We start from the raw sequence: 25,388 nt of genomic DNA, 5'->3' as shown, positions 1-25,388 counted from the left end.
TTTTTTGGATAGAGAGCGTCACAAGTGGGAGGAAAGGAGGAAGGAGGGGGAGGAGAGAAAGAGAAAGAAAGATGAGATGAGATGATGCCAAAGGAACGGGGATGCGAGTGTAAGGCGGCCTTGGAGCGGAGAGCGTAAAGAGAGCGTCAGGACCAGAACTAAGAAGTGGGGAGAAAGCGAAGGGCGGTATGGTAATGGAAAACCAGGTATTGTACCTTTTTATTTCCCTTTTTCTTTTTTCGTTTTATTACTCTTTGGGCCAAGGATTGTAGAAAGAGATCCAAAGAGAGTGAAGGAGGGTGTGTCAAGGGCCCACTGAAGGTTAATGAAATCACCCGGCAGAGAACAATAGTCAGGAATTAATTAAGAGCTTTCAAGGGAAAAGAACCATTAATAATAATAGCACCTTTGAGAGGGTAGAAAAAGGCAAGGCATTATTATTAGTTTTTTCTTAAAAAAAGAACCACTAACTACACCCGACCAGTTGAGACTAGGAGAAGGTTAGGTACGAACTAAACCTGAGCATCAGCATACGGTACAGTAGGTGATTAGGAGCCATCCCATCCCATCCATCATACGAAGCTCCAATCGAAAATTACCACTGCTGTGTCGAATAATTGCCTAATGCCTACCATATGATATTATACTACAATAGCATTCTATTCTCGCTACTTGAAACCAAGACGATTTCCGCCACTAGAATCAACTCAATCAAAATGGGCAGATTTATTGTAAAGTCTTGTTGCATGCAAGATTCAAAGCAGCACCCGAAAGACAATCATCCCGGGAGACAAAAGAGGCGGAGAGAAGAAAAGGAAAAAGTGGGGAAAGATCTCAACGCAAGGCGAAGATCCCTAGGCTTTCATTCCTTTACTATGGCATTCCCAAAAGGGCCTAAGAGGAGAAGATGAGAGAGAGGTCTAAGCCTGCCTTTGAAGTACCATATTGCTAGTCATTTAGAAAGAAGTTCTCCTCTTTTCAGTGATCTCCAGTCACCGGTTCGATTGTCTAAGCTGGAAGACAACAGCGCGGAACAATGACTGTTCATCAAGGTTGATGAATGCGAGGGGGGGGGCGCTGAAGGTTAGAGCAGCCACTAGTCATGGCAATGTATGGACTTGAGAAGTCCCCAGCCCTGCCCTTTCTCCAGATGGTCCCCAGAAGGAGCGAGCCTGGAGGCCTGGAGAGAAAAAGCAGACTTCCCTTCTCGACCCTCTAAATTCGACAGTGGTAGTCAAATCCTTGACGGGCGGAGAAGGGATGCGTGTAAGGTACTCACAGAAGTTAAGCTAGGTAAAGCGGGTATTCGGGGCATACCGTATCATGCCTCAGAGCTGGAGTTACTGGTAATTTACAGTCTGTAATCTCGTATCATCAGTATTACCGCCCCGATCTGAATTGAATTCAAGAAGGTCGGGTTCTGGAACAATTGATCCCTACCAACGATCAGTCCGCAAGACAAGATGGATAGATCGCATTGGTTGATGGACTTTCTTCAACGACGGTCTTTTTCTTCTTCTCCTTATTCTTTCATTTCTTATGTTGCATCCTCCCATTGTATGTGTGTATGTGTGTGTTCATATGTGTGTGCAGGATCTTGAAGGAAAGCACCCTTCTGAACCTGTTTCCCTCTTTGCTCTCATGAAGCTCAGTCAGAAAGAATGTATGATCTCATCGTCCGGCGGTCGAGTGACTGATTTTTTGAACCTTTCTTTTTTTGACGTTTCCCAGGGCCTGAAAGCCTATCTTGGCGCACCAGGTGGGTTGAACTGGGAACCAATTTACTCGGTACGGAAATTGATTTACGGTACCTTACCAGACGTGCTGTGACCAACTCCGACTTGTACGACCCAAACTGAGCCAACTCAAGTGGTGTGGTGTGGTACATGTACGGAATGAAACGGTGCTGCCGGGAATCAAGGTCCTGTGCCTTGACTACTTTGGGTCTCCGTTGCTAACTCAGCAGGAGACCAAGCGTGAGTGAGCGTGTGCGTGCCTCTCTTTTTCTACGCCATGGCCATGTCTCCTGCCATCGGGCGCCCCACTACCATCGGACAAGAATGATAGGTCTCCGGACAATCCAAGCCCACCTTTCTGTCTGCCTGCCTTCGTTACCTATTGGATCATTGAATCGTTTTGAATGCTCCGTCCTAGGAAACAAAGGCTCAAGAGCCTCCTTGTTGTACAGCTTCATGGCCTTCCTTGGGTTTAGAATTTGAATGACAACGACGAATAAATCAAGAAGGACCCGGAGAAGTCAGAAGAATCCTGCACAAGAGTGGCGCGGGGCCAGATGCCGAAATCCAGATTCAGCGGTGGTATCAATTCCATGGGACCTCTTCTACGTCTTGGCACCGAGGGAAGGATGTTTGGCCAATGCATGTCATTGTATCCGGGAGCTATGTTGGGTGACACGGGGTGAAGGACATTACCGTGTAGTAATAGAGAGCAGAAAGAAATCACTATGGACATCGCAGTGGCGAAGAGGATTTTAACGTACTACTTGTGAGCCGGACAAAGGTAGGCAGAAGAACAGCCAACAATCCAGCATGGATGATGTTAAGTTGACGGTCACATTAACTGGAAGGACTGCTGCTCCCTCCTATTCAGGGTATTTGTTTCAGAATTGAGGGTGGTTTTGATTTCCATGGTCAATTGACGGACCATCCCCCGTCGTCATCGGCAGCCATCCCATGATTGATTAATACCAGGTACCAACGCTGTCACAGGATCACATAACCTCATTTGAATCAGTGGTTCAGCGTGACGGTAGATCATCCGCCGGCCAGCCTCGACCCTTTCCCACCCAAGCTTTTTTGGGTTTCGCCTCCCCCAAGAAAGTCAGAAGGGGAACCGAAAACACGCGCAACATCTCACAGCCTCAACCAGAAAAGAAAAAGAAGGAAGGAAGGAAGGAAAGAAGGAAAGAGAAAGAAAGATCATAAGTCTTCATATCATGCGGAACAGGTGGCAACAGTGACAGAGAATACCTTGGTACGGAAAGCACAGGTTGACTGATGGTGTTCGGACTTGAGATTAACTAGACGACAGTCATGACTAGAGGTAAAAAACCACACGAGTTTCCCCGTCGGGTTGAACAATCCGACCCGGGACCAAGTCACGGGGAGGGTAGAACAGGTAGCTGAGTGATAGGTCCGACTTCATTTACGGGTAGTTATATACTCTTACAATCGTTTGGCAGGGTAGATTGCAAGGAGGGCAGGCATGGTTACAGCCAGTAGCGAGTGATGCCGCATTGATTGATCGGATGCAGCAGTCGCTAGATCGCGGAAGCAGACTGGTTGGTAGACGGCAAATGGCCCTGTTAAGATCCCAGCCCTCAGTGTGCAGCATGTCGGCCGAGGCCTAACCGAAACAGACCTACCGGATGATCCTTCGTCTGAGAAGTTCTCTCCAGAAATCCATTGGATAACAGGTCTCCCAGCTACTAGTAATGGCAGTAGTAGTAGTCAGACGAGGGGATCGTGGTTAAGGCACGGCTGATCAAGACAAGAAAGGACGGAGTGTCAGATCGTAGGGAAATAACAAGAAGACCGCAAGAGTTTCATCAACGAAAGAACTATTGGCTCGCGTTTACCCAGAACCGGATGGGCCAATCTCTGATCATTCCGGTTCAGTAATGAAGGGATGGTTGGAAGATTAGCCACTGCCAAACTGCTAGTCAGTCCGGAGAACGGATAGCTGACTGATGACGGTTGCCGCCTTTCTTCCCGATTTCGGCAGCAGACGAGTTATAGGTTCAAGTTGGTTGCAAAGCCATTTCATTGACCGTGCATCTATCCCAAAGAGCAGGTTTTGGCTATTGAAGGAGAAGCAAGCTGATCCAGAAGGAGTAAATAGTTAGTAGTAGTTGAGCCCACTTTAAGTGCAAAGTGACTAAGGTCAGTACATAGAGGTGGGGAAAGAATGCGCACAGGCACCCGGACCTCCAAACCCTTCGTGGTACTCCGTAAATTGCCAACATTGGTACGGAGTAGGGTAAATGTGTAAACGAACCGACGGCGAGAGGCCCCGCGTGTAAGTACAGAGATGGTCCTGCAGGTGCGTTTTCCACATCTGCTTATAGTTGATGTTCGCACCTTGCTGGACAACTGGATCGTCCTTGAGCTGCGTGTCAATGATTGGCGAGGCGGTCCACGTGTGATATGCCTGCAATGCGAAGGAGAGGGCAAACAAAAGCACTGTGCCAGAGCAAGATGGAATTATTCGTAGTCTTTAAGGAGTTACTCGTAGTTCTCACTGTGGTAAGTGTGTATTCCAAAGGAGAGAAAGTGCCTAACGTTTGCCACTGCCGCCGAGAGAAACCATTGAGGGTAAGATGGGCCCTGCCGTGAGCTTTTTTGCCTTACTACTCGAGTTTCTACGATGCGTATCGCAGCAGGTAGACAGACACACTCTACGGAGTACCTTCCAGTCTTACTGTTGTTGCAGTGGCTGAACACAGCGCATTTACTTGCATTGCAATTTGTCTTTTCCTTTGCCTTACCCAATACCGATCATTCAGGGCCAGTGACGTAATAAAAGTAATCGAAGGTTGCCCTGCCAGAGATCGTGCCCTACTTCCAAGTTGTCATGAGGGGCCATATCAGTCGGTCTCACCGCGCGCCCGTCGCGGGTGTGGGCGCGCGCGTGTCCGGAACGGAAAAGGGTACTACGTACTCCGTACACTGCTAGTAAGCACAGTACTGATATCACTCGAGTCATTCAGATGCGCGTCGAATCGACGGAAACGTTCTCCAGAGATTTCGGTCGGTCTTTGTATATTGTCGTGACTGCTGGGGGTCATAAATCTTCTGACAGAAATGAAGAATGCGCCCTATCATCAAATGCCCAGCACAGTCCGGGTCAATATCTGTACACTAAGTACTGCACATCATGGATACATATCTATGCCATGTCCAGTGAAGTGCGCCAATCAATCTGTTCCAGTGTCTTGCCTACCGAAACAGGCAAATTATTGCCTAGCAGTTCAATTGAGCCCAGCTCAAACGGGCAATGCTCGAAGCAATGGTCCATTAACCCCAATGATGATGAACTGGCTAGCTGGCTGGTGGGCCTGATCGATGCGAGGGAGGGGATTTCCGGCCGATATCGACGAGAATCCTGTACTGTACGTGGTAACATAACAATACATACAGCTTGGAAGTCAGATACCTACATGTACTAGTGGTATCTCAGAGTGTAATTAGTACCATACGGTAAGTAATGAGTGAACGAGGCTCACCTCCGAATTAGGAGACACACTGCCGGTGCCAACACATCAGAGGCTGTCTGAGGTATCTACAACTTTCTAATTGTACTGTACTGCACCGCACGCAGTATGTGAACAATAGACAAGGTTTCATCTACCCAGAGGTCTATCATCCTCCCCGCCTTTTCCTATAGAGTCTCTGCTTGTCATCGTCCTAATGAAGAACAATACAAAATACACCAATCTGACTTATTTACTAGTAAATAGTAACCTACTGTATAACCATCCCGCGTTGTTAGTCGACCACTCACTCACCCACACCCCTTTTCCCTCCCCTAACCTCGTACCTGAAGTTCTGCAGTTCGCAAAGGAGAGCCGGGAGCAAGCAGCTGAAACGTGCCTAGTCCTCACACCTCAACTCACTTAAAAAACGCCCCCCTGTCTCATCATGTCTTCAGTGTTTTAGGGACTCGAAGACTCGAAGAACCACTTCTCCCCTCCCCTCCTTTTCTAATTCTATTCTTGAGGATCCGATCATCCCCTGTCGCTGATCAAAGTTCCCCTAAAGCCCACGATCCACGATCTAGAGACATCACTTCTTGGGGATCTCAAACAAAGTTGTCCCCCACACGGCCATAAGTTATCTTCCTTGATACTTCGAATCCTGACTTCCTGGGTTGTCGGAGTAGCAGGAGTAGTCAGCATACCGCGAACCCAGACTCTATAAATAACCCTCCTTCCCAGCCGGGCGCGATCTCCGCGGAAAGTCCTATTCCTATTGCCAGTGCTTGAAAAGAAAAAGTGAACAGCCACAGAATAACCCATGGCTTGCTACAAATCAGAGGATATGATGGTTCTTCTTTACTTTTGCGCTTGTAATGCTGCATAAACATGATTGCGATCGTTTATTGGGGGTGGGAGGTCCAAGCCTCACAGGGGGGAATGATCATCCCCCCCCCCAATGTTCAGCCTATCACCGGAGATTCTAGTATATCCTACATCTAGTTCCTGGGCTGCGGAGTACTGATTTGGATGGATGGTGAATGGACTTTAGGCTTACTGCGCTGTTTCTGCGCCTCGTTTCTACCCTAGTAAGCCCGGGCTGGTAACAACAGCCACAAGTTAAGCTGGCGGTAGGGACCGAACTAAAGACAGCACTAAGTTACCTGTACAGTAGTTGTGTTTCTTCAGGCAAGGCACTTCTCATCTTTCTTCAAATCTGCGCAAGGACAGTCGGGGTGTTATCTAAGTATAACCACCCTCATGTCGCCGATGTCCAAGAGCTACTCTACTACGGAGTACACTACCCAAGACTCTCAAGTGGGACCTTTTTGTACACGACAGCAATAGCTCAACCCAGGGTTCAAACCCACCATCATACCAGCCCTCCTTTTCCTACCGACACCAGCTAGTCAACTCAACCTAACTTACTGCGCAAGTTCACTTAAGTTATCATCAGACTTCAACAAGCGACACAGCCGCGCTACGCCGCCGCCGCCCCTCGCCATCGCCACCACAGCCCCCCTCCCCCCTCAGCACTCAAAAGGAATCCTACCTTCTCCGTACACTTTACATAGTACATAGTGATTCATGCAACCATTCAAAAAACGATCAATGATTAATCATACTAACCAACCACTTCATCATCTTTTTACACAGTACCTCAAGCTACGTCGACAACCACTGGCACTGGCAGGAGATCTCCCCATCCCCTTCTTCCACGCCTCCCCCCCCGTTCGGAACAATAACACCTAGGTTACCGGAGTGACAGACGGGACCTATAGTACCTCCGTAGTGGTGCGTTTTTTGTTTAAAAAAAACCTGACTTACCCTTCCAATTCGGTTTTCCCTTTCCGAGTGTGGAGACCTTTTTTTCGCCAGTATCCCCGAGAGGACGAAAAGGCCTACCCTCCTACCGGCACCTCCACTCCCCCCCCCCCCCCCCACTCTGTAACCCGTAACCCGTAACCCGTAACTCCCCTAGCTTAGCTGGTGGAGGAAGAAGGAACTCTGTAGACGTAGACGCAGACGTAAGTTAGACCTTTCCCAGACTTAGTGGGTGGCCCCATACCGGTGACTGACTGACTGACTGACTGACTGACTCTAGATACTCGTACGTACTGTAGTGTTCCGTATATAGGGAGCAGGGAGATAGGGGAAGGGGAGGAGTGGAGGAGTGGAGGAGGGGAGGGTCAAGGCCAAGCAAGCAAGGTTACTCCATACATTGGGGGGTCGGGGGGTCTATGGAAAGGGGGGGTTGATGCGTATTGACAGTCAGGTACGGAGTACGGAGGAGGTCTGTGGAGCTAACTGGGACTCTTGTATTTGGTAAGTTATCAAGCAAAGGGAGTAGGTTAACTAAGGTCATATGTACTGAGTAAGCAAAAGCAATGTTGGTAGTTAGTTAAGTGTTTATTAGAAGAGGAGGTACAGGCTTCTGGTTGAACTGGAGATGACAGTACTCTCCCTACTTGGTATGATGTCTGGACCTGGGATTAAGCTGGAATCTCGAATATACTTCTCTCTCCAGTGACCAGATACTATGTTGTGTTGAAGTATCTACAGATCAGCAGCTAACTAGCATGCTTCAGGTGCTGTGCTTTGGCTACCTGCCTAGCTGGCTTACCTACTGTATAACTTACTACTTAGGTCAGGTCCGACATGCTCACTGATTACCGATTTGGGAAAAAGTAGGCTGGCTTGGCGGTGCTGGAAGATCACTAGCAAAGCAAACTACACCGTAGCAAAAGCTAACCACATTCCCTCTGAGAGTGCTCCGTACCTGTGAGATTGACCTCCAGAAGCAGCAGTAGCTCGACGGCTCCAGCTCTGTCATGCAGTAAGTCCTGAATCGCGTCCCAGTGGCTGGCACACTCTCGGCTTCACCGCTTCACCGCCAGATGCCATGCCTCGGTGTAGGTCACGATGCGGGCGCGCACGACGCAACAACACCTGAAATTTTGCTACTACAACTAACGGTGAACCCTTCTAGGTCAGAAATTTCGTTATTCAATTCAATGCTTAGATATGCTAATGTAACACATGGATATCAGTACAGAGGGACTCAATCCCCAGTAGATCTACGTATATGAGCGTACGGCGCCTCCCTGGCTGAATAGCCATTTAGCCGGTCACCTTGAAGATGGACTCGGCAAGGCGCTTGACGTTGCCCGAGGTGATACCAGCCACGGAAATACGGCCATCCTTGGTGGCATAGACGGAGTGCTCCTTAGCCAGAACATCCATCTGCTCGGGCTTGAGACCAGTGTAGGCGAACATGCCAATCTACTTCGATGTTAGCTGCCATTCGACGTCCCCGGTATTCCAAGGGCGCTTACCTGGCTGGTGATGTGAGACCAGTCGTGCTTGCTGCCAAGCTCCTCCAGGTTCTTGCGGAGCAGGGCACGCATCTCAATGATACGGTCAGCCATACCCTTGACCTCACCCAGCCACTGCTGGTTCAGCTCGGGGTCGTTCATGATGGTGGAGGCGACACGAGCACCGTGGATGGGGGGGTTGGAGTAGAAAGGACGGATGAGGATCTTGATCTGAGACTCGACGCGCTTCTTCTCCTCGGCGGACTCGCAGACGAGGGAGAAAGCACCAACACGCTCACCGTAGAGGCCCTACATGTGAAGAACGCATTAGCGATGAACAACCCGAAACAAAACTTCCGAACATACCATGTTCTTGGCGAAGCTCTGGCACAGAGCGATGTTGTGGCCCTCCTTGACGAAGTGGCGGGGAGCGAAAGCATCCTGGTCAGCGTTTCCGCTGGCAAAGCCCTGGTAGGCCATGTCGAAGAAAGCAAAGTGACCCTTCTCCTTCATGACATCGCTGATCTTGCGCCACTGGTCCTGAGTGGGGTCGACACCAGTGGGGTTGTGGGCACAGGCGTGGAGGAGGATGATGCTGTTCTCGGGAGCAGCCTTGATGTCGGCAAGGAGACCCTCGAAGTCGAGACCGATGGTGTCCTTGTTGTAGTAGCGGTACTTGTCGACCTCGATGCCGGAGTCCTTGAACACGGCACCGTGGTTGGCCCAGCTGGGAGTGGGGAGGTAGATCTTCTTCGCGTGGGGGTAGAAGCGCTGGAGGAAAGCACCACCGATTCTCAGGGCACCGGTACCCGAGATGGTCTGAGTGATGACAAGGCGGTCCTCCTTGAGCACGGCGGAGTCGGAGCCATAGGCGAGCTCAGCAGCAGCCTTGGTGAAGGAAGGGATACCAGTGATGCCGGCATATTCCTTGTCCTGACGCGAGGCAACGACCTTGTCCTCGGCGGCGCGGACCGAGGGAAGGACGTAAGGCTTGCCCTTGTCGTCACCTGTATGAACACCCCGGATTTAGCTACTAATGCCCAACGAGGCCTATCTGAAGGGATGCAATGATGGTGGAATCATCAACGAGATCGGAATTGATGGGAATGCTTACGGTAAGCACCAACACCGAGGTTGATCTTCTCCTTGAAGCTGTCGGCCTTGAAGGCCTCAGTGATACCCAGAATAGCATCCTATGAACCCAATGCATCAGCGATGGCTACAGGAATAGCTCCTCATCATTGAATCACTTACAGGAGGACCCTGGGGAACCTTGGACCAGGCGGAGGCGTGTCTGGCACCGACGACAACGGTGCGCATGTTGGCGTCGCGCGCAACAGCCTGGCGACTGGCAACTCGGAGAGTGGACAACATTGTGCTATGTGATAAGGGAAACAAAGATGTTATCAACCGAGGGGAAGGGAAAGCGCCCAGGAAACTTGGGGGAAAGAGGCGAGACAGAAGAAGAAGATCGGAGCACAGATGATGAGCTACCGGGGAATGGGAGGGTATGGGGAAAGGATAAATAAGAAGTAGGAAGTTTAAAGAATGGGCACAATGATGTGTTTTATTTTTGACTCATGGGAACTAACTAGGGAGTTTCCGGGGAGCAACGCGGGCGAGCTCGGATTGGCCCTGCCCTCCGCACCTCAGCCGGTTGGGGTAAAGCGCATGGCCAGCCCTGTTACCTACTAATTACATAGTACTTCCTACCTACATCTGTTGTAGGTGATTATTTTCTTTGTGCTCATAGAGAATGCCGATTGAACCCATTCAGACCTAACCCCAATTGCATTTTATTGATCCCCTCATCCATTGTTGTTACCGTGGATGGTTCTGTGCGGAGCAAAGTGGACTACTGTACTCATTGTACGGATGCCGATGGTCAATCTGCAGCAGGTGCCGGGCCGGCCACTAACTAACTAGCTTGGTCTACACACAACCAGTTTAGAGCATTAGATTAAAGTGTGAGATTCGGTGGTCGGCCTTTGCCATCCTAACTAACATCGCCCCATTGACCATCAATAATGATGATATGATGGTGGATTGACGCTGGCTTCCCCTCTTCCGTGACCCCGTCCCGCTTTTCGGTGAACTGTTTGAGAAAGAAATAGCGGCTCACTGCATGGTCTGAGGCCGTCGACTTGCTGGCTGGCCTCGGATCTTCCCCTCACGAGGAGTTGGGGTAAATTGACCCTTCATTATTAAGACTTGCGCTTCCAGACGTGGTTCCAAGTGCATTATGTTACTATCAAGGACAAAATAGAAGGGCAAAAGATCAATATTAATTAGCTTTACACAGGCATGAGAGTACCTTCATGTTAGGTGGCGAGTTTTCTTCGCGGGCGGTGGGTGTATGTACCACTCACTGAGTGGTCGCTGGCCGGTGTCGGCAAGAAAACAGCTTGATCCGTCGGTTAAATTCCCCCACACGCCAAGTCTGACATGTAATCACACCACGTACTGTAAGCCTTAAACTATGGTCCTGAATACCATCACGGCACTTACTTCTGACCGCGGTTGACAACTTGCATCGAATGAAGTTGGTTACTGTAACTACTTGAATATGGTTCATTAAACAAATGCTTATTCCTCATAGCCCAGAACGAGCCAAACTATGCTATTTATAATGGTATAAAAGGATCTGTACATCTAGCATAAAGAGTGGCTGCGTGTTCAACCACAATGATCATCATATTAGCTCCAGCCGAAGGACTGGATAGAGCGACAGCAAAAGCAGCAGCCTCAAATCACCTCGTAACTTTAGCCAAGTCGTACACCGGCCTGGCGGTTCTTTCGAGCCGTTGCCCCCATGGCATTGTTCATACCCGTGTGTTGACTGCTATCCAAGGCGCTCATGGCTTCGCGCTTCTTCTCTTCCTCAATCTTCTTCAGCCGTTTCTCTGTCTTCATCTTACCACTACCCTTACCGTGGAACTGATGACTGAGATGCTTGAACGCTTCTTTCTGGTTCATCGCCCGGCCATGCTCGTCAACATACTTGAGCTGAACGTCGGGCTTGTACTCGCGGTTGAACACCTCGGCCATATGGCGGGCATCCTGCTGATCACGCTGCTTGTTCTCCCAGCGAGCATACTCCTCTCGCTCGCGTGCAGACATACGATCCAGCTTGCCCGATGCTCGATCGCGTTCACGCTGCTGGCGGGCTCGTTTCTCGGCTTCCGTCTCCATGCGCATCTTCTCCTGCAAGAACCGGGAACGGTCGCGTAGAAGCGAGTTGTGGTCCGCAGCGTCGGACGATTTAACCAGGCCACGTTGCTTAAGCATATTGAGTGTAGCACCCAAGCCCTGGTCCAAGGTTGCTTCCTCGTCCAACCCGGTGGTGCTGATCTGCTGCTGGGCCAGGGACTCTTCGCGCTTAATGCGTTCCTTAAGATCTTCCTCATCCTCAATATCATTATAAGTCCGAGACATATCCACATCGCCATCCTCTTCAGCCTCTTCCTTGATACTAGGGCCCTCGCTTTTAGCACGAGACTCTTCAGCCGGAGTGGTCGTCTGCCTTTCATGGCGTTCGGGAAGGGTCGGTTTCTGTAGGTTGGAGACGAATTCAGAGGTCTCATCAATCACGAGGCCGGGTTCTTCCTCATTCTCAGCGGGAGTTCCGGTTTCCATCGGTGTTTGTGAGCTCTCCTCCCGTAATTGCCGAGCAATATCCTCTGGGCGGGCTTTTTGCCGCTTTTTGAAGGCGGCGCGCCGTTGGCGGGTCAGGGAGGCCTGTAGGTCGTCATCATCGACGAACGAGACGTTTTGATCTTCCCACTTCCGTGGCACAGGGGCAGGAACCGGTATTCCATTAGTAGAGTCCACTTCCATCGCATTGTCATTCGGCGTAGCTGTCGACTCGGGTGTCGGGAAAAGGTCGTCGTCGTCCAAAACAGCCCGCTGTTTGGTGGCCTTGGCTTTCTTCTTCTTCGGCTTCTTGATCTTGATCTCACTGATATCCATATAATCGGATGTAGGGGTTTCCATGTCAAGGTCCAAGCTGATGACATTCTTGTTGAGCTTCTCGGACACCTCCTGTCGCTTCGCCTCCCGCTCTTCAGCAGTCGATCCCTTCGAGTCGAGCGTGAACCGCTTGCGCTTCTTGCCCTCAATCTCCTCATCGTACTGTGCCAGGATGCCGGTGTTCTCCGCCGTAGGATCGTACGCGGGCTTCCGCTTCTTCAACTCCATCCGCTCCGTGGCCTTCTCCCTCTCCCTCAGATCCAAATTCTCCAGCTCATCGCCTTCCTCCTCGTTCTCGTCGATCGTCGTGTCCTTGAGCGTCAGGATGTGATCTTCGCCGCCCCCGAAGTCCTCAATCTCGTGTCCAACCTTGATCCCGGCGAGGTCGGCCGCCGAATACTCCGCCGCCCGTTCCCGCTCCTCGAGCTCTTCCGCCAGCCGACGCGCCCGCTCCTTCTCGATCTTCTTCTGGCGCTTCTTGGTCTGCATCAGCCAGGTCTTGGTGTCTTCCGCCTCGGCCTCGCCGAGCGTGGCGCCCTCGAGCTTGGCGTTCCGTTGAGCCAGGTCCCGCGCCCGCTTGATGGCAGCGTTGCGTTCCTCCCGTTTGCGTTTCGCGTCGGCCTCATCTTGCAGTCGCTTCCAGTTGTCGGACGCCATCGCCTCCCGCAACTCGAGGGTGCTTCCGGGTTCTTCCCCTTCGTCCGCGGACGAGCCCGAGTCGTCGTCATGTTGAGCGCCGGGCACAGGAAGCGGCTTAAGGCCGAGCGCAGCTCGGACCTTGTTATGCTGCTCGATGGACACTGCGTCGGCCATCTTGAGGCGACTGATAATTAACCGCTAGAACAAGAAGAGCGTGAGCAGACTATGCGTAAATGAGACTCAAAGGTAAGGAGTAGGATGTAGGTGAGTGAGGAGGATAGAGATGAGTATGAGGTTGCTTTTTGGAATGGGAGTATTTCTTGAGATCACCGATCCATCGCAATCGCCGCCCATCCGGCAGGAAAGGGAAGGCGGCGAGCGGGCGACCAGTTACATAATCAGAGCCAGTCTCGGCAAGGTTTAGCGCCGACGGTTCTCTTAGCGCAGGCTTGGCGCGGTCAATAAAACCCACCCGCCAATTTTTGTGGTCGAGTTTTCTTCTTTTTCTCTCTTTAACACATCACGGATCTGTGTCTCAGCGATCCTGTTCACGAGGCTGAAGAGAGGCAGCTTGCTGTTTTTTTCTTCTTCTCTTGTGTTTCGGTTGATTACTGGACAGTTCGACGACTTAAGGAGCCACCACTTTTTGTGTTGGTGGTCTTTGGCATCCGGTCGACAGATCTCAGATTAAAGGTCGGCACTGGGTGTTCGCTCTGGTCTTGAGCTCCCTTGTCTCCGGACTTGGTGAGCTCGGCTGGAGTCCCCGGTTTGCTGACGGCGTCATATTCCTACTCTCTTTACCGATTATGGCCGTCGGCCGATGAGGTTAGGGAATAACCATGACCAGCCAACATTCCTTATATATGCCATAGGATTTCTAATGTGAACTCCGCGCAATCGTAGTCTAGCTGTAAATGATCATGATTTTAACCGTGGCTCACCAGCCCTGTCCTGTCTATCTGGGATTTATGCGCTATGCGCTATCTTGCAAGTGTGCTGCAAACTGTGCAGGTAGATCTTGCGGCCACAGTCTGTCGGCTCAGAAGCGCAAGACCGTTTCGCGACAAGAGATGGCTCCTACGCGCCTATACTGTTCCTCAACCTCAACAATAATGCTCACGACTTGAGGCCAGGCCAAACATAAGCAGCTTCCTGCAACGCCGTCCAGCCATCATATCACGCCCGCAAGGTTCCCTATATACTCCTCTGTAGTATTGTTTGTTCCATGGCTCTTCTCATAAATCCTCCCACCGGACCCCGTAAGCGATGACGAAGCCTCCCCAAGCAAGAAGTCTTCATCACAACAGCTTCAGATGACCCGTCACCCCATCCACAACGCTCTTGGGTCCCAGGACCCCCAACACCGTCCGGCTCCCACTGGCGATCTGCGTCCGCCCGGCATCCGTGATCACGCGCGCGCAGAGGCCCAGACTGATGGCCTGCGCATACAGCATCTCCATCTCCTCCTCGGACTTGACCTGCAGCGCGATCTTGGCCTGGCCCTGCGACTCCCAGCGACGGAGCAACGGCGAGTTGGGCGTGTGCGTCGTGAGGTACTTGTAGCACGCCAGGGTGGCGTGGGAGCATTGGGCGGCGATTTTGCCTGTGGATTCACACAAAAGTCATACCGAATCAGTACGAGGTTCAAAAGTCTCTCCGTATCAAGATCAAGGATCACATCGGGTTCGAGGGCGTAGAGACAGCAGATAGAAAGATACGCAATCAAGCACAAGGAAAAAATTCAGCAGCCTTGTTTCCAGGGAAAGGGAAGGGAGGGAAGAAAAGGGTGCATGTTCAATTCATCATACCCTTGGTCATTCCCAAATCCGTCCTCACAACCAGCACCAACTTGACTTCCTCAGCAGTGTTGTCGAAACTCGCCAGCTCGGACCCATCGCCCTCGTCCTCGCTGTCCTCCTCCTCCTCTTCCTCTTCATCCTCAAACTCCTCGTCGGACGAGTCGCGGTGCACCTTCACATTGTAGCTGTTCGGCCACCCTTCTTTCTCTTTGTTGGAGAAGAGGCCGAGCGAGGAGCCTTGGCCGATGAAGTAGCCCGTGACACCGGCGATGATGGCCGTGGCGACAACATAGGCTGTTGTCGAGGGGGCTGCGCGCTCGAGGTCGGCCATTGTTTGATTTTGTGATTGTTCGGTCGTAGTTTGGTGGTGGTTTGATGTTTCTGCGATAGGCGGAGTGGTAACTTAGCTAGCTACCTTTTTTTTTATTAGGTGCGGCGGGTGACGTGAGGCGGGTCGCGCGCAGTTTGTAGTTACTTATGGTTCCCAACCACCATCAACCCGTAGTCTTTAGCGGGCTCAGAATTACGACATGGAGCAATATTCCTTAACATTATATTCCATATTCTTTGCCGAAATTTACAGTCATATCATCCAAGAGGGCCAGGTGAACATTTCTCTCTACTGAAAATAGGAACCTAAGCCAAAACTCGACATACTCCAATCAACTCGACCGGTGTACTGCTATTTCATTATATATACATCCCTATCCACGAAAAAATTCAAGTGCTACCATCGTTATCTCATGAACAGCGATGCCTAGTTGGGACGGGCAGCAGGTCCAGGGTTGACACGGCGGCCCCTGGTTGATGCATCAGTGACTGCTGCTACTATCACAATCAACACCGGGAGACTTACATGAAGGTTCGGCTGAAGAAGCTGATGAAGAGCATGAAGAGCCAGCTCGGGATAGAACCGAAACCCCACATGACATAGCCGAGAGGAAGGAGAAGCCCGTTCTTAGCGAAGAAACCGTCGGTAGGGTGCAGGAGACCCACGTAGGCCGGGGTCTGCTCGAAATGCTTCTCGGAATGGAGCTTGTAGATCGTCTCGGGGGTAACGGTGGTCGTGTTCAGGTGCGCGGTGTGAAGAGTAGTGGGAGCGCGTCCCTCACCCAGCTGGGCCTGGGGGACCTCGAAGTGCCAGACCGAGGGGGCGCTTGCGGACCAAGCAGCGCAGAGAACCTGGTTTGCCTCGCAGTCCAACCGAGCAAGGTGAGGGGAGGTGGGATCGGCGGAGAACAGAAGAACGGATTCCTAATTAATGAACACGACATGTTTAGCGGCCATGAGCACGAGCCTCGGGGGGGCCCAATGTCCCCTCCCCCTAGAGTGTTCGAGGCGGTCTTACGTTGAATGACTTATCCGCTTGATCACAGCGCCCGAAGCAGGTCTTGTTACCACCGGTGACGAAGACGAACCAGTCCTGAGGATCAGAGGCTGGCTCCAGAATCGACTCCCAGTTGGTCAGGTTCAACTGCGTGACGGGCTTCGCCTGGATCTTCTTCTGCTCGACCACCTTCTGGACTTCCTCAACAGTGGCAGGCACAACTGGGGTAGCAGTTGGCAGATAAGCCTTGGCCTTGTCGAGCCAACCCTGGAAACGGTCCGCAAGGGGAACTTGTTCTTGCGCCAAAGCGAGCGCGGGGGCAAGGGCGAGGACCTGGATGAGACGCATGATGATGCTATAGAAGACGACGCGTGGTCAGTAAATTATCAGGGGAGGTGTATGGCGAGGAAGCTTGCTGCCTGCGACTGCCGTGGACGAGGGAGAGAGAATGAACATACATGGTCTGAATTATCTAATGCGATGAACGCACCCTGAAAAGAAACTGGATGGGGGTTAAAAGACCAGATGGCGGACAGCAGGCAGCGGAGGGAAACGGGCAACCTGTGTTGACAACAACAACTTGACGAGGTGAGGTGAAACAGCCACGATGGACAGACTGGAGACTGACAGTACGTACTGTACTGTACCCAGTAAAGTCTCCGCGACAGGTGGCCTAACTCTAATTGGAGCTCCCGCGGCGGGAAGCGGGGATTTCGCTTCCTTGTCTTTCTGGAATCTCTTTTGCTTCTTCCCCTGTCTAACTAATGTATTTGATGATTGATCTCGATTGATCTCGATTGATCTCGATTGTCAACAGCTGGCTGCGAATCTCTGGTTGTGTATCTAATGAGAGACAAATGTGGCTTTGTCTAATACCAAACAATCAGCGGATGAGGGTACCTACAGCAACCCAACAATGACATATTGTATTTCAACAGAACAAAGAGATACAACCCATAACTTTCAACTATGCTATTTCTCCCTAGGGCAATACGTACCATCTTTTAGGAGTAGTGCCCACTGGCATCTGACTCAAGGGACACTATCCTGGGAGGTATTGATGAGCTCAGCTTGACATCCTCGATTAAGATAAGAAGCATAGAATGAGCTGGAATTGACCATCTAATCTGATATGCTAGTAGTAGTTCTCGTAAATGGAGACTCAATCTGCCTGCATTTAGGTCGCGGCATACTTCGTAACAACCTGCTTAGAGCCTTCGCTCTTGCCAGAACCATGCCTCGCCCGTTGCACCTTCCGCGCTGATCGAAATGCGAGCAGCACCAAGGATTCAATGTTTGACTCTGTAACCTATCTCTTCAATCATCGCCAGTCATACTATACTACTAGGTATTCATTGATCTATCAATTGAGTATAGATATACTATCAAGTCCATACCGCACCGCTGTCAATCTTTCCGTGAACGCCTGTCAACCATGGCAGAAATTAAAAAGTGCTGTGCATGTTTTTTTCACAAAATTATTCTGGCATTTGCAGTGCTGGTCATGTTCTGTCAAGGCAACAGAGCCGTGGCAGGTGGTGATACTGAACTTGGTACGCAGGAGGTTCCATCAGAGTGGACATGTTAGCACCCAGAGGAATCTATCTAACCATTGTAGCAGTGACAACACTAGTCACCGAGTTTGCTTGCAGCCAAGCAACCCCCACGGCCGTCCAGAAACGATCCACTGCGGCTTCTCCCAATGACTTCCCTATCTGTACCGACCTGAATGGCCCATTTCGACCTTTCTGTCTTCCCAAGGATGGTACCGAGGTGACAGTCGATGCGACGTACTATGTGACTTGGAATGCCGACTTTTATCCTTTGAATGCCATTATCACCATCGAGCTGAGATATCTGAACTCCTCCGAGGGCGACTCGGCATACACATCCGAGAGGATTGACAACAGCTACGGCTATACCCATATCCACATGCGCGAAGATTGGCTTCAAGGGAAACAGCGGAATGCTTTGACACTCTATATCATTGAGCTAGATGCTGTGTCAGACAAGCGAGCCAGTATTCGACAAGGACCGACCGTTTTACTCCACATCCGACCCACGGAGCACCGCAAACCATCGCCCCAGCTGTCATTCAACAGACTCGCATTGTACATCGGTCTCCCCGTCAGCCTTGGGGTTGTGGTACTTGTGGTTGCCGGTCTGTATTTCGGGATGCGCGAGAGTAGACGGATAGACCTTGGGAATATCATCGGGTCTCGTGACAAAGGCTATGGGATCGCAAAGTCCAAGGAACAGCGCCTGGGTTCTAAGGCAGGCAATCGCGAAGAGTCGGAAACGTCCTCGGGGTTTGGAAGATACACAGATGACATTGACACTAGCATGTCGCAAATACTCCAGCCTGAGCATCACGGTGATCTAGAACAGAGTGCGAGTTTCGCATTCAGGCGGGACTCGTCTAAGCTCAGGAGCTGGAGGGTCTGAGCCTTCCCTGTCCGAGGCGTACAACCTTATGGATCATTTGACAGCGAACTGTGGGTCAATGTATGCAGAAAAGATCCCGCATCGCTGCGAGATTGACCTTATGATCTCAATCCGAGTCTATCTTGAAGAGACGGACCTCGATAGCTTTGTGTCTGATGTTCGGTGCTAAGTCTAAAGGAGGTTGGATTGGTAGGATAAGACAAGTGGGGATTATATATAGTTATCAATGCTTCGGCGTCTCTGTTTTCCACGCTTCATGCGGAAAGGGTGCGTGCAATTGAAAGTATACATCCAAGATAGCCAGCTGTTTACTCTACGCATCTATACGTAGCTGCGTAGTAGATACTCTGATCATTAGTAAAACTACAAGGTATGTACTGTACCTTGAAGTTGAGATATGACTCAAACGGAAGTTGCACTCCACAATCACAGGCTTTACTCCTTCCAGTCTAGCTCAAGCCACAGGACCTTCCAAGGTTTCCAACCTGAGGCCGCACAGGCCACCGGTACTGGAGAATGACTCGAGGATCCGCGGCCGCAAACCCCAACTGAAGGGGGGCGGGAGACGGTTACCACGTAAGCACGCTGACCAACAGGAGGCCAGGAAATGAAAATCAGGAGCGATGCCGGAGGGACCGGCCTGGCAAGAATGAGTCAAGCGACATGGCCATGGCCATGTAGTTACTGTTGTCTACCGTTAGTAACGGGCACATAACGTATGTCATTCAACGAAAGGAAGTGTCGGTTACCATGGCAAGGTATCAGTCTAGTCAAGTAATCATTCTGAGCACAGCCAATGGCATTGTGAATAGAAGTAATAGTTGAGAATTGATTATCAATCTTGCGTCGGTCGAGCCTGGCTGCCCGCCGCGGCCGACGCTAGTTATCAAGATGCGGCGCTATCTCGAGGTTAACCACCTGCCGATGTCGGTTGCAGCCCTCCCCAATTATGCAACCCAAATCCGGCCCTGACTGGCTCCAACTGATTAAGGGAAAACCCTAGAGGCAAACCCTGACTACATGCAATGATAGGACGCATAAACGAAGATCTGCCTCAGCTAGGTTTTCCATACGAAAAGCTAGTATTGACAGTACAATCTCAGGTACTTACTGAGTAGAACTGGCTCGCTCCCCAGCGTGGCAAACAGCCGTATAAACCTAAGTGACCTACACATACGTAAAGAGGTCCGCCTGGATAAGGAACCGGCCTTAATAACGATGATGACTACTGCATTTAGGCTAGACCCCATCGGAAACTGGAGACGATCCTCACGCTGAGCAATTGGGGTGGTCGGAGGCGCTGTGAACGGCCAGCCGGGGTCAGGGTTCTCCACAACCAGCCAGGAAGGAGATGGCAAAGAAATGGTCACCAAAGGTCTGAGGCGTACTTAGGTAGTTCCTAGTGCGAGTAAATTTTTCATCATTGCCGCAGCAGCAGGGGGGGTTCCGCCCGAGAAGAAAGAGTCATACTTTGCCTGCGACCAGACCGCCCGCTTTTTTAAACCGACTTGTAGCCTATGACTCTTTTCTTTGATTCTCTTCTCCTACTAGATCTCTTTGCCATTTAAACCCATCCCACCTTGACCTGAACCTTTACTGTTAGTATATTCCCGTTGATCTCAATTCTTTTAAGCATTTGTCGTCGTCTGACCTTGCTTCTACCACTCGCAGCTTCTCGCTATCATATACTACAACCTACCCACTAAACCTACCCCGCCGTATCCTTTCTCACAATGTGCCCTGGTGCAGACCACGAGCCCAATGGGCAGGCCAACGGCGCTGCCCCCAATGCCAATGGTACGTTTGAATCGTATCATCTGTCTCCCTCATCGTCTATGGAATTCCGAAGTAACATATCATCATCAAGGTGAACACCCCGGTTTCACCGGCATTGAGACTCGCCAGAACCCCCACCCCTCCGCTTCCCGCAACCCCTACGGCCACAACGTCGGTGTTACCGACTTCCTGAGCAATGTCTCCCGCTTCAAGATCATTGAGAGTACTCTTCGTGAGGGAGAGCAATTCGCCAACGCTTTCTTCGACACCGAGAAGAAGATCGAAATCGCCAAGGCCTTGGACGACTTTGGTGTTGACTACGTGAGTCATCCTGGGTGGTGGAAAGGGTCGAGCCGTCGTGGAGCTTGTGCACTGACCACTTCTCATAGATCGAGCTCACCAGCCCCTGCGCTTCCGAGCAGTCGAGAAAGGACTGTGAGGCCATCTGCAAGCTTGGCCTGAAGGCTAAGGTATGTTAGCCATGCCGTCCGCAGTTTCAGGAATTCTCGTCCAGAGCTAATGAACCTTAGATTCTCACTCACATCCGTTGCCACATGGACGATGCTAGAGTCGCCGTTGAGACCGGTGTTGATGGAGTGTAAGTTATTTCTAAGGCTTCTGCTTGCGCGACTATCTCCTAACGAGTCGACAGCGATGTCGTCATCGGAACCTCCTCCTACCTCCGTGAGCACTCTCACGGCAAGGACATGACCTACATCAAGAACACCGCCATCGAAGTTATCGAGTTCGTTAAGTCTAAGGGTATTGAGATCCGTTTCTCCAGTGAGGACTCCTTCCGTTCCGACCTGGTCGATCTCCTGTCCATCTACTCCGCCGTCGACAAGGTTGGTGTCCACCGTGTCGGTATCGCCGATACCGTCGGTTGCGCCTCCCCTCGCCAGGTTTACGAGCTCGTCCGTGTGTTGAGAGGTGTCGTGGGTTGCGACATTGAGACTCACTTCCACAACGACACCGGCTGCGCCATTGCCAACGCCTACTGTGCCCTGGAGGCTGGTGCTACTCACATTGATACCTCCGTTCTCGGTATCGGTGAGCGCAATGGTATCACCCCTCTTGGTGGTCTCATGGCCCGCATGATGGTTGCCGACCCCGAGTACGTCAAGAGCAAGTACAAGCTTGAGAAGCTGAAGGAAGTCGAGGACCTCGTCGCCGAGGCCGTCGAGGTCAACATTCCCTTCAACAACTACATCACTGGATTCTGCGCCTTCACCCACAAGGCCGGCATCCACGCTAAGGCCATCCTGAACAACCCTAGCACCTACGAGATTATCAACCCCGCCGATTTCGGCATGAGCAGATATGTCCACTTTGCCTCCCGTCTGACCGGCTGGAACGCCATCAAGTCGCGTGCCCAGCAACTCAACATCACGATGACGGATGCTCAGTACAAGGAGTGCACTGCCAAGATCAAGGCTCTTGCTGATATTCGTCCCATTGCTGTCGACGATGCTGACAGCATCATCCGTGCCTATTACCGCAATATCAAGTCGGGCGAGAACAAGCCCCTCCTTGACCTTACGGCCGACGAGCAAGCTCAATTCGCTGCCAAGGAGAAGGAGATTGCTGAGCAAATCACTGCTTAAGCCCCGTGGCTTGACTGCCTTTCGTCCAAATTGCAAGCGCCGCCATTGAATCACATCAATGGGATTAGAGGGTCGCGTTTTTAGAGGTTTTCCTTTTCTGTTCCTGTTCATGCTTGCAGCGGGTGGGTCTCTTTCCTGCGGGAAGATGTTTCCATTTTACTTTCATCCTCATGATTTCTACGTTTATGTGTCAAGGATCTTGATCTGGTTGTTATTTCTATGGGGGTTTTCAAAAAGTCTTCTTTGTCCCTGACTCAAAAAAGAAGGAGATTCGGTGTTGGGGAAGAGATTTTGGGTCCTTTTTGGTTTTTGGACCGTGTACATACGCAGATATCGATGTTTAAACTGCATTTCACACAAGATACCTCATGAGTGCTTGGGATAGACTATTCGGTAGTATTCGATGTTCATTCTTTGCTCTGAATCGAGCCGAGTCAAGCAAATAGTAAACGAGGAAAAAAGCGGTGGTTTTCGTATGCGGAGTCTGGCATGTGGCATGTGGAAAACGTTGAAGCCGAGGCAGCCTTCCGAGGGGCGGACTTATCGCCGCCGGCTTCCATTTCCTGGACCATCCGACCGAACTACACTGCAGTAACCGCCCGCGGCCCTTTCCTCTCTTTCCCCAGTCACCTTCGTCATCCTTTCGGAGGTCGTCCTCAATCGACTCCCTCCCCCCCCATCTTCTTATCGACTGACCATTCATTCATAATGGCATCGTCTGTTCTTCCTGTTGCCTTGCAGAACAAACTGCTTGGCTACAGCAGGGCTCCCAACTCGCAACTCGCAGCTCTGCAACTGGATGTGTAAGTTCATGAGATCATCTGCACCGCATTGCCTTTCCCCGCGTGGCAGCGCGGACAGTCCCTAGCCCATGGGGCAACCATCAAGCTTGTCCTTGGTTCCGGTCTCACTAACAAACAACTCAATCATTCGTGTCTCAGTATTCGGAATATCGTTTTCATTCTATTCATTCTCCGCTACGTTCGCAAGGCGTATCATTCACTCCGCGGCTACGGCCTCTTCGGCAGCATCCGCAATGTCTACTCCGCCGTCCGTCTCTTCTGCTACTCCGTGTTCTTGCGATTCCCCGGCGTTAAAGGCCAGGTTGACAAGCAAGTGTCCACAGCGATCGAGGGCTTAGAGTCGAAACTCGTCGCCAGCGGTCCTGGTGTCACCAGGTATCTGACTCTACCCAAGGAAGGATGGTCGGCCGAGCAGATTCGCGCCGAATTGAATAACTTGGCGAATATGGAACATACACGCTGGGAGGATGGTCGCGTCAGCGGTGCTGTGTATCATGGAGGGCAGGATCTCCTCAAGCTACAAGCGGAAGCCTTCGGCCAGTTTGGTGTCGCGAATCCCATTCACCCAGATGTGTTCCCTGGTGTTCGGAAGATGGAAGCTGAAGTTGTCGCTATGGTACGTAACTCTCTCCTTTGACTCGTGTGGGATTGTCAGCTCACGTATGTCATTTAGGTCCTCGAGCTGTTCAATGCCCCCTCCGATGGCGCGGGTGTCACGACCAGCGGCGGAACAGAATCCATCATCATGGCTTGCCTTGCTGCACGGCAGAAAGCATATACCGAACGGGGTGTCACCGAGCCTGAGATGTGAGTAGAAGCGCTTCGCAAATCATGTGTGCCCGTCGACTTGCTGATATCCTCTGAAGGATCATTCCCGACACCGCCCACGCTGCCTTTATCAAGGCTTGCAACTACTTCAAGATTAAGCTCCACCGCGTTGCTTGCCCGGCCCCGGACTATAAGGTCCATATTCCATCAGTCCGGCGGTTGATCAACTCCAACACTGTTCTTATTGTCGGATCTGCGCCGAATTTTCCTCATGGTATTGTTGACGACATTCCCGCTCTGTCTCGACTGGCGACCTCGTACAAGATTCCCCTACATGTCGACTGTTGCCTGGGCTCCTTTGTTATCGCGTTTCTCAAGAAAGCGGGCTTTGCCTCTCCGTATGAGGAAGAGGGCGGCTTTGATTTCCGTCTACCCGGTGTGACCAGCATTAGCGTGGACACTCACAAGTATGGCTTCGCGCCCAAGGGCAACTCTGTGCTTCTGTACCGCAACAAGGTATACCGCAGCTATCAGTACTTCATTTACCCTGACTGGTCTGGAGGCGTTTATGCGTCTCCATCCGTCGCCGGCTCGCGGCCCGGTGCGCTGATCGCAGGCTGCTGGGCTAGTCTGATGAATGTGGGTGAATCTGGTTACATCAAGAGCTGCCACGAAATTGTTAGCGCAGCGAAGAAATTTGAGTCGTCAATCAAGGAGCACTCAATCTTGTCGAAGAACCTGGAGATCGTCGGAAAGCCCATGGTCAGCGTCGTCGCCTTCGAAAGCAAGAATGACGCCGTTGATATTTACGATATTGCTGATGATTTATCCGCAAAGGGCTGGCACCTGAACGCTCTTCAAACACCTCCTGCTATCCACGTGGCTTTCACTGTTCCCACAGCTTCGGTAGTGGATGCGCTTACCAATGATTTGGTCGAGGTTGTTGAGAAGGAGCTGGAGAAGGCCGAGGAGAGGAAGCGGCAGGGCAAGTCGTATATTGTCAAACGTGGAGACACCGCAGCTCTCTATGGTGTGGCTGGTAGCATGCCGGACAAAAGCATCGTCAGCCGCCTGGCAGAGGGATTCCTCGACACTCTGTATAAAGCATAGACAGGTCTGTGACCTAAGAAAATTGGCATTGTCTATATAGTCTTGGAAACGCGAGAGGCAGCTCGCGCACGAACTCTTCGAATGAGGTCATCTCCTTGTGCAAATAGTTGATTTGCGGTTTGTCGGTGTCATGAGCGGCTTTTGCATGATTTCTATTCTTCCAACAATCGGGTATTATTGTTATCATGAGAAATCCACGCAGTATTGGTATCAGGCATGTTTGATTCACATGAACAGAGCCATTCTGTAGAACATGGCAGCAAAAGAGATACTATAGTACAAATGACCGGGCCGATGGAGGATGCAGAAAATTGACCTGCTAGAGCCACACACACACATTTTGGCTAGTGGAGTAGCCAAACCCGAAAATGAACCGCTTCATGCAAGAAGGACCCAGCAAGGTCCGGACTCGAGAGTACTCCTTCGAGCCCTCCTCGAAGAAATCTCCAATCCGACGCATGACAAGCCCGACCAGAGGTGCAAGGCGTCACCGTTGCAAGCCATTGCTGGGATATGCAATTGTTATGTCCGATTCCTTCCCCATTTCGATTCCCAAAATCACATAACCAGAAAGTTCAATCCACCCCCTTCTCCCCTTCCCCAGACGAACAGCCCTTGA

The 25,388-nt window shown here is 51.2% G+C and overlaps 8 protein-coding genes across 8 annotated transcripts; 5 read left to right on the top strand and 3 right to left on the bottom strand.

Moving 5' to 3' along the window:
• Positions 1-4,636: 4,636 nt before the first annotated feature.
• Positions 4,637-5,236, top strand: BO66DRAFT_53161 (uncharacterized protein). Its single transcript, XM_025653379.1, has one exon. The coding sequence runs from the start codon at positions 4,730-4,732 to the stop codon at positions 5,186-5,188; it is 459 nt and encodes a 152-aa protein (XP_025505432.1). The 5' UTR covers positions 4,637-4,729; the 3' UTR covers positions 5,189-5,236.
• A 2,966-nt stretch (positions 5,237-8,202) lies between these two features.
• Positions 8,203-10,024, bottom strand: BO66DRAFT_347070 (putative aspartate aminotransferase). The gene is made up of 5 exons (XM_025644606.1): positions 9,784-10,024; positions 9,644-9,722; positions 8,896-9,536; positions 8,551-8,838; positions 8,203-8,497 (listed from the first exon to the last, which is right to left on the bottom strand). The coding sequence occupies exons 1-5, from the start codon at positions 9,901-9,903 to the stop codon at positions 8,336-8,338; spliced, it is 1,290 nt and encodes a 429-aa protein (XP_025505431.1). The 5' UTR covers positions 9,904-10,024; the 3' UTR covers positions 8,203-8,335.
• Positions 10,025-11,114: 1,090 nt separating this feature from the next.
• BO66DRAFT_390833 (U4/U6-U5 snRNP complex subunit SNU66) lies at positions 11,115-13,442 on the bottom strand. Its single transcript, XM_025647108.1, has one exon. It carries the CDS (start codon positions 13,309-13,311, stop codon positions 11,293-11,295), a length of 2,019 nt encoding a protein of 672 aa, XP_025505430.1. The 5' UTR covers positions 13,312-13,442; the 3' UTR covers positions 11,115-11,292.
• A 513-nt stretch (positions 13,443-13,955) lies between these two features.
• BO66DRAFT_53112 (uncharacterized protein) lies at positions 13,956-14,349 on the top strand. The gene has a single exon (XM_025653378.1). The coding sequence runs from the start codon at positions 14,052-14,054 to the stop codon at positions 14,262-14,264; it is 213 nt and encodes a 70-aa protein (XP_025505429.1). The 5' UTR covers positions 13,956-14,051; the 3' UTR covers positions 14,265-14,349.
• Positions 14,350-14,435: 86 nt separating this feature from the next.
• On the bottom strand, positions 14,436-16,611 carry BO66DRAFT_410397 (aminoacyl-tRNA hydrolase; the record flags this gene model as incomplete). Its single annotated transcript, XM_025649238.1, has 5 exons — positions 14,436-14,740; positions 14,946-15,317; positions 15,617-15,618; positions 15,793-16,190; positions 16,285-16,611. The coding sequence occupies 5 exons, from the start codon at positions 16,609-16,611 to the stop codon at positions 14,436-14,438; spliced, it is 1,404 nt and encodes a 467-aa protein (XP_025505428.1).
• Positions 16,612-17,767: 1,156 nt separating this feature from the next.
• BO66DRAFT_470407 (DUF4448 domain-containing protein) lies at positions 17,768-19,054 on the top strand (the record flags this gene model as incomplete). Its single annotated transcript, XM_025652787.1, has 2 exons — positions 17,768-17,816; positions 17,885-19,054. The coding sequence occupies 2 exons, from the start codon at positions 17,768-17,770 to the stop codon at positions 18,706-18,708; spliced, it is 873 nt and encodes a 290-aa protein (XP_025505427.1). The 3' UTR covers positions 18,709-19,054.
• Positions 19,055-20,261: 1,207 nt separating this feature from the next.
• hcsA (homocitrate synthase) lies at positions 20,262-22,461 on the top strand. Its single transcript, XM_025652786.1, has 5 exons — positions 20,262-20,505; positions 20,576-20,805; positions 20,874-20,954; positions 21,015-21,082; positions 21,137-22,461. Exons 1-5 carry the CDS (start codon positions 20,442-20,444, stop codon positions 22,086-22,088), a joined length of 1,395 nt encoding a protein of 464 aa, XP_025505426.1. The 5' UTR covers positions 20,262-20,441; the 3' UTR covers positions 22,089-22,461.
• A 234-nt stretch (positions 22,462-22,695) lies between these two features.
• Positions 22,696-25,096, top strand: BO66DRAFT_347053 (sphinganine-1-phosphate aldolase DPL1). Its single transcript, XM_025644605.1, has 4 exons — positions 22,696-22,891; positions 23,030-23,507; positions 23,565-23,698; positions 23,758-25,096. Exons 1-4 carry the CDS (start codon positions 22,797-22,799, stop codon positions 24,767-24,769), a joined length of 1,719 nt encoding a protein of 572 aa, XP_025505425.1. The 5' UTR covers positions 22,696-22,796; the 3' UTR covers positions 24,770-25,096.
• The last annotated feature ends 292 nt before the right edge of the window (positions 25,097-25,388 follow it).

This window comes from Aspergillus aculeatinus, assembly GCF_003184765.1.
Source record: "Aspergillus aculeatinus CBS 121060 unplaced genomic scaffold BO66scaffold_16, whole genome shotgun sequence".
Taxonomy (NCBI): domain Eukaryota; kingdom Fungi; phylum Ascomycota; class Eurotiomycetes; order Eurotiales; family Aspergillaceae; genus Aspergillus; species Aspergillus aculeatinus.
This window is presented reverse-complemented; position numbering and strand designations above follow the sequence as displayed.

Bases quoted from the DNA above. Each gene is read 5' to 3' on its own strand.
- BO66DRAFT_53161 (XM_025653379.1), top strand. From the start codon at position 4,730: ATGCGCGTCGAATCGACGGAAACGTTCTCCAGAGATTTCGGTCGGTCT.
- BO66DRAFT_347070 (XM_025644606.1), bottom strand. From the start codon at position 9,903: ATGTTGTCCACTCTCCGAGTTGCCAGTCGCCAGGCTGTTGCGCGCGAC. The intron at 9,723-9,783 runs GTAAGTGATTCA...TTGGGTTCATAG, and splicing joins AGGTTCCCCAGGGTCCTCCT to GATGCTATTCTGGGTATCAC. The intron at 8,839-8,895 runs GTATGTTCGGAA...CTTCACATGTAG, and splicing joins AGAGCTTCGCCAAGAACATG to GGCCTCTACGGTGAGCGTGT.
- BO66DRAFT_390833 (XM_025647108.1), bottom strand. From the start codon at position 13,311: ATGGCCGACGCAGTGTCCATCGAGCAGCATAACAAGGTCCGAGCTGCG.
- BO66DRAFT_53112 (XM_025653378.1), top strand. From the start codon at position 14,052: ATGATCATGATTTTAACCGTGGCTCACCAGCCCTGTCCTGTCTATCTG.
- hcsA (XM_025652786.1), top strand. From the start codon at position 20,442: ATGTGCCCTGGTGCAGACCACGAGCCCAATGGGCAGGCCAACGGCGCT. The intron at 20,506-20,575 runs GTACGTTTGAAT...ATCATCATCAAG, and splicing joins CGCTGCCCCCAATGCCAATG to GTGAACACCCCGGTTTCACC. The intron at 21,083-21,136 runs GTAAGTTATTTC...ACGAGTCGACAG, and splicing joins GAGACCGGTGTTGATGGAGT to CGATGTCGTCATCGGAACCT.
- BO66DRAFT_347053 (XM_025644605.1), top strand. From the start codon at position 22,797: ATGGCATCGTCTGTTCTTCCTGTTGCCTTGCAGAACAAACTGCTTGGC. The intron at 22,892-23,029 runs GTAAGTTCATGA...TTCGTGTCTCAG, and splicing joins GCAGCTCTGCAACTGGATGT to TATTCGGAATATCGTTTTCA. The intron at 23,699-23,757 runs GTGAGTAGAAGC...TATCCTCTGAAG, and splicing joins GGTGTCACCGAGCCTGAGAT to GATCATTCCCGACACCGCCC.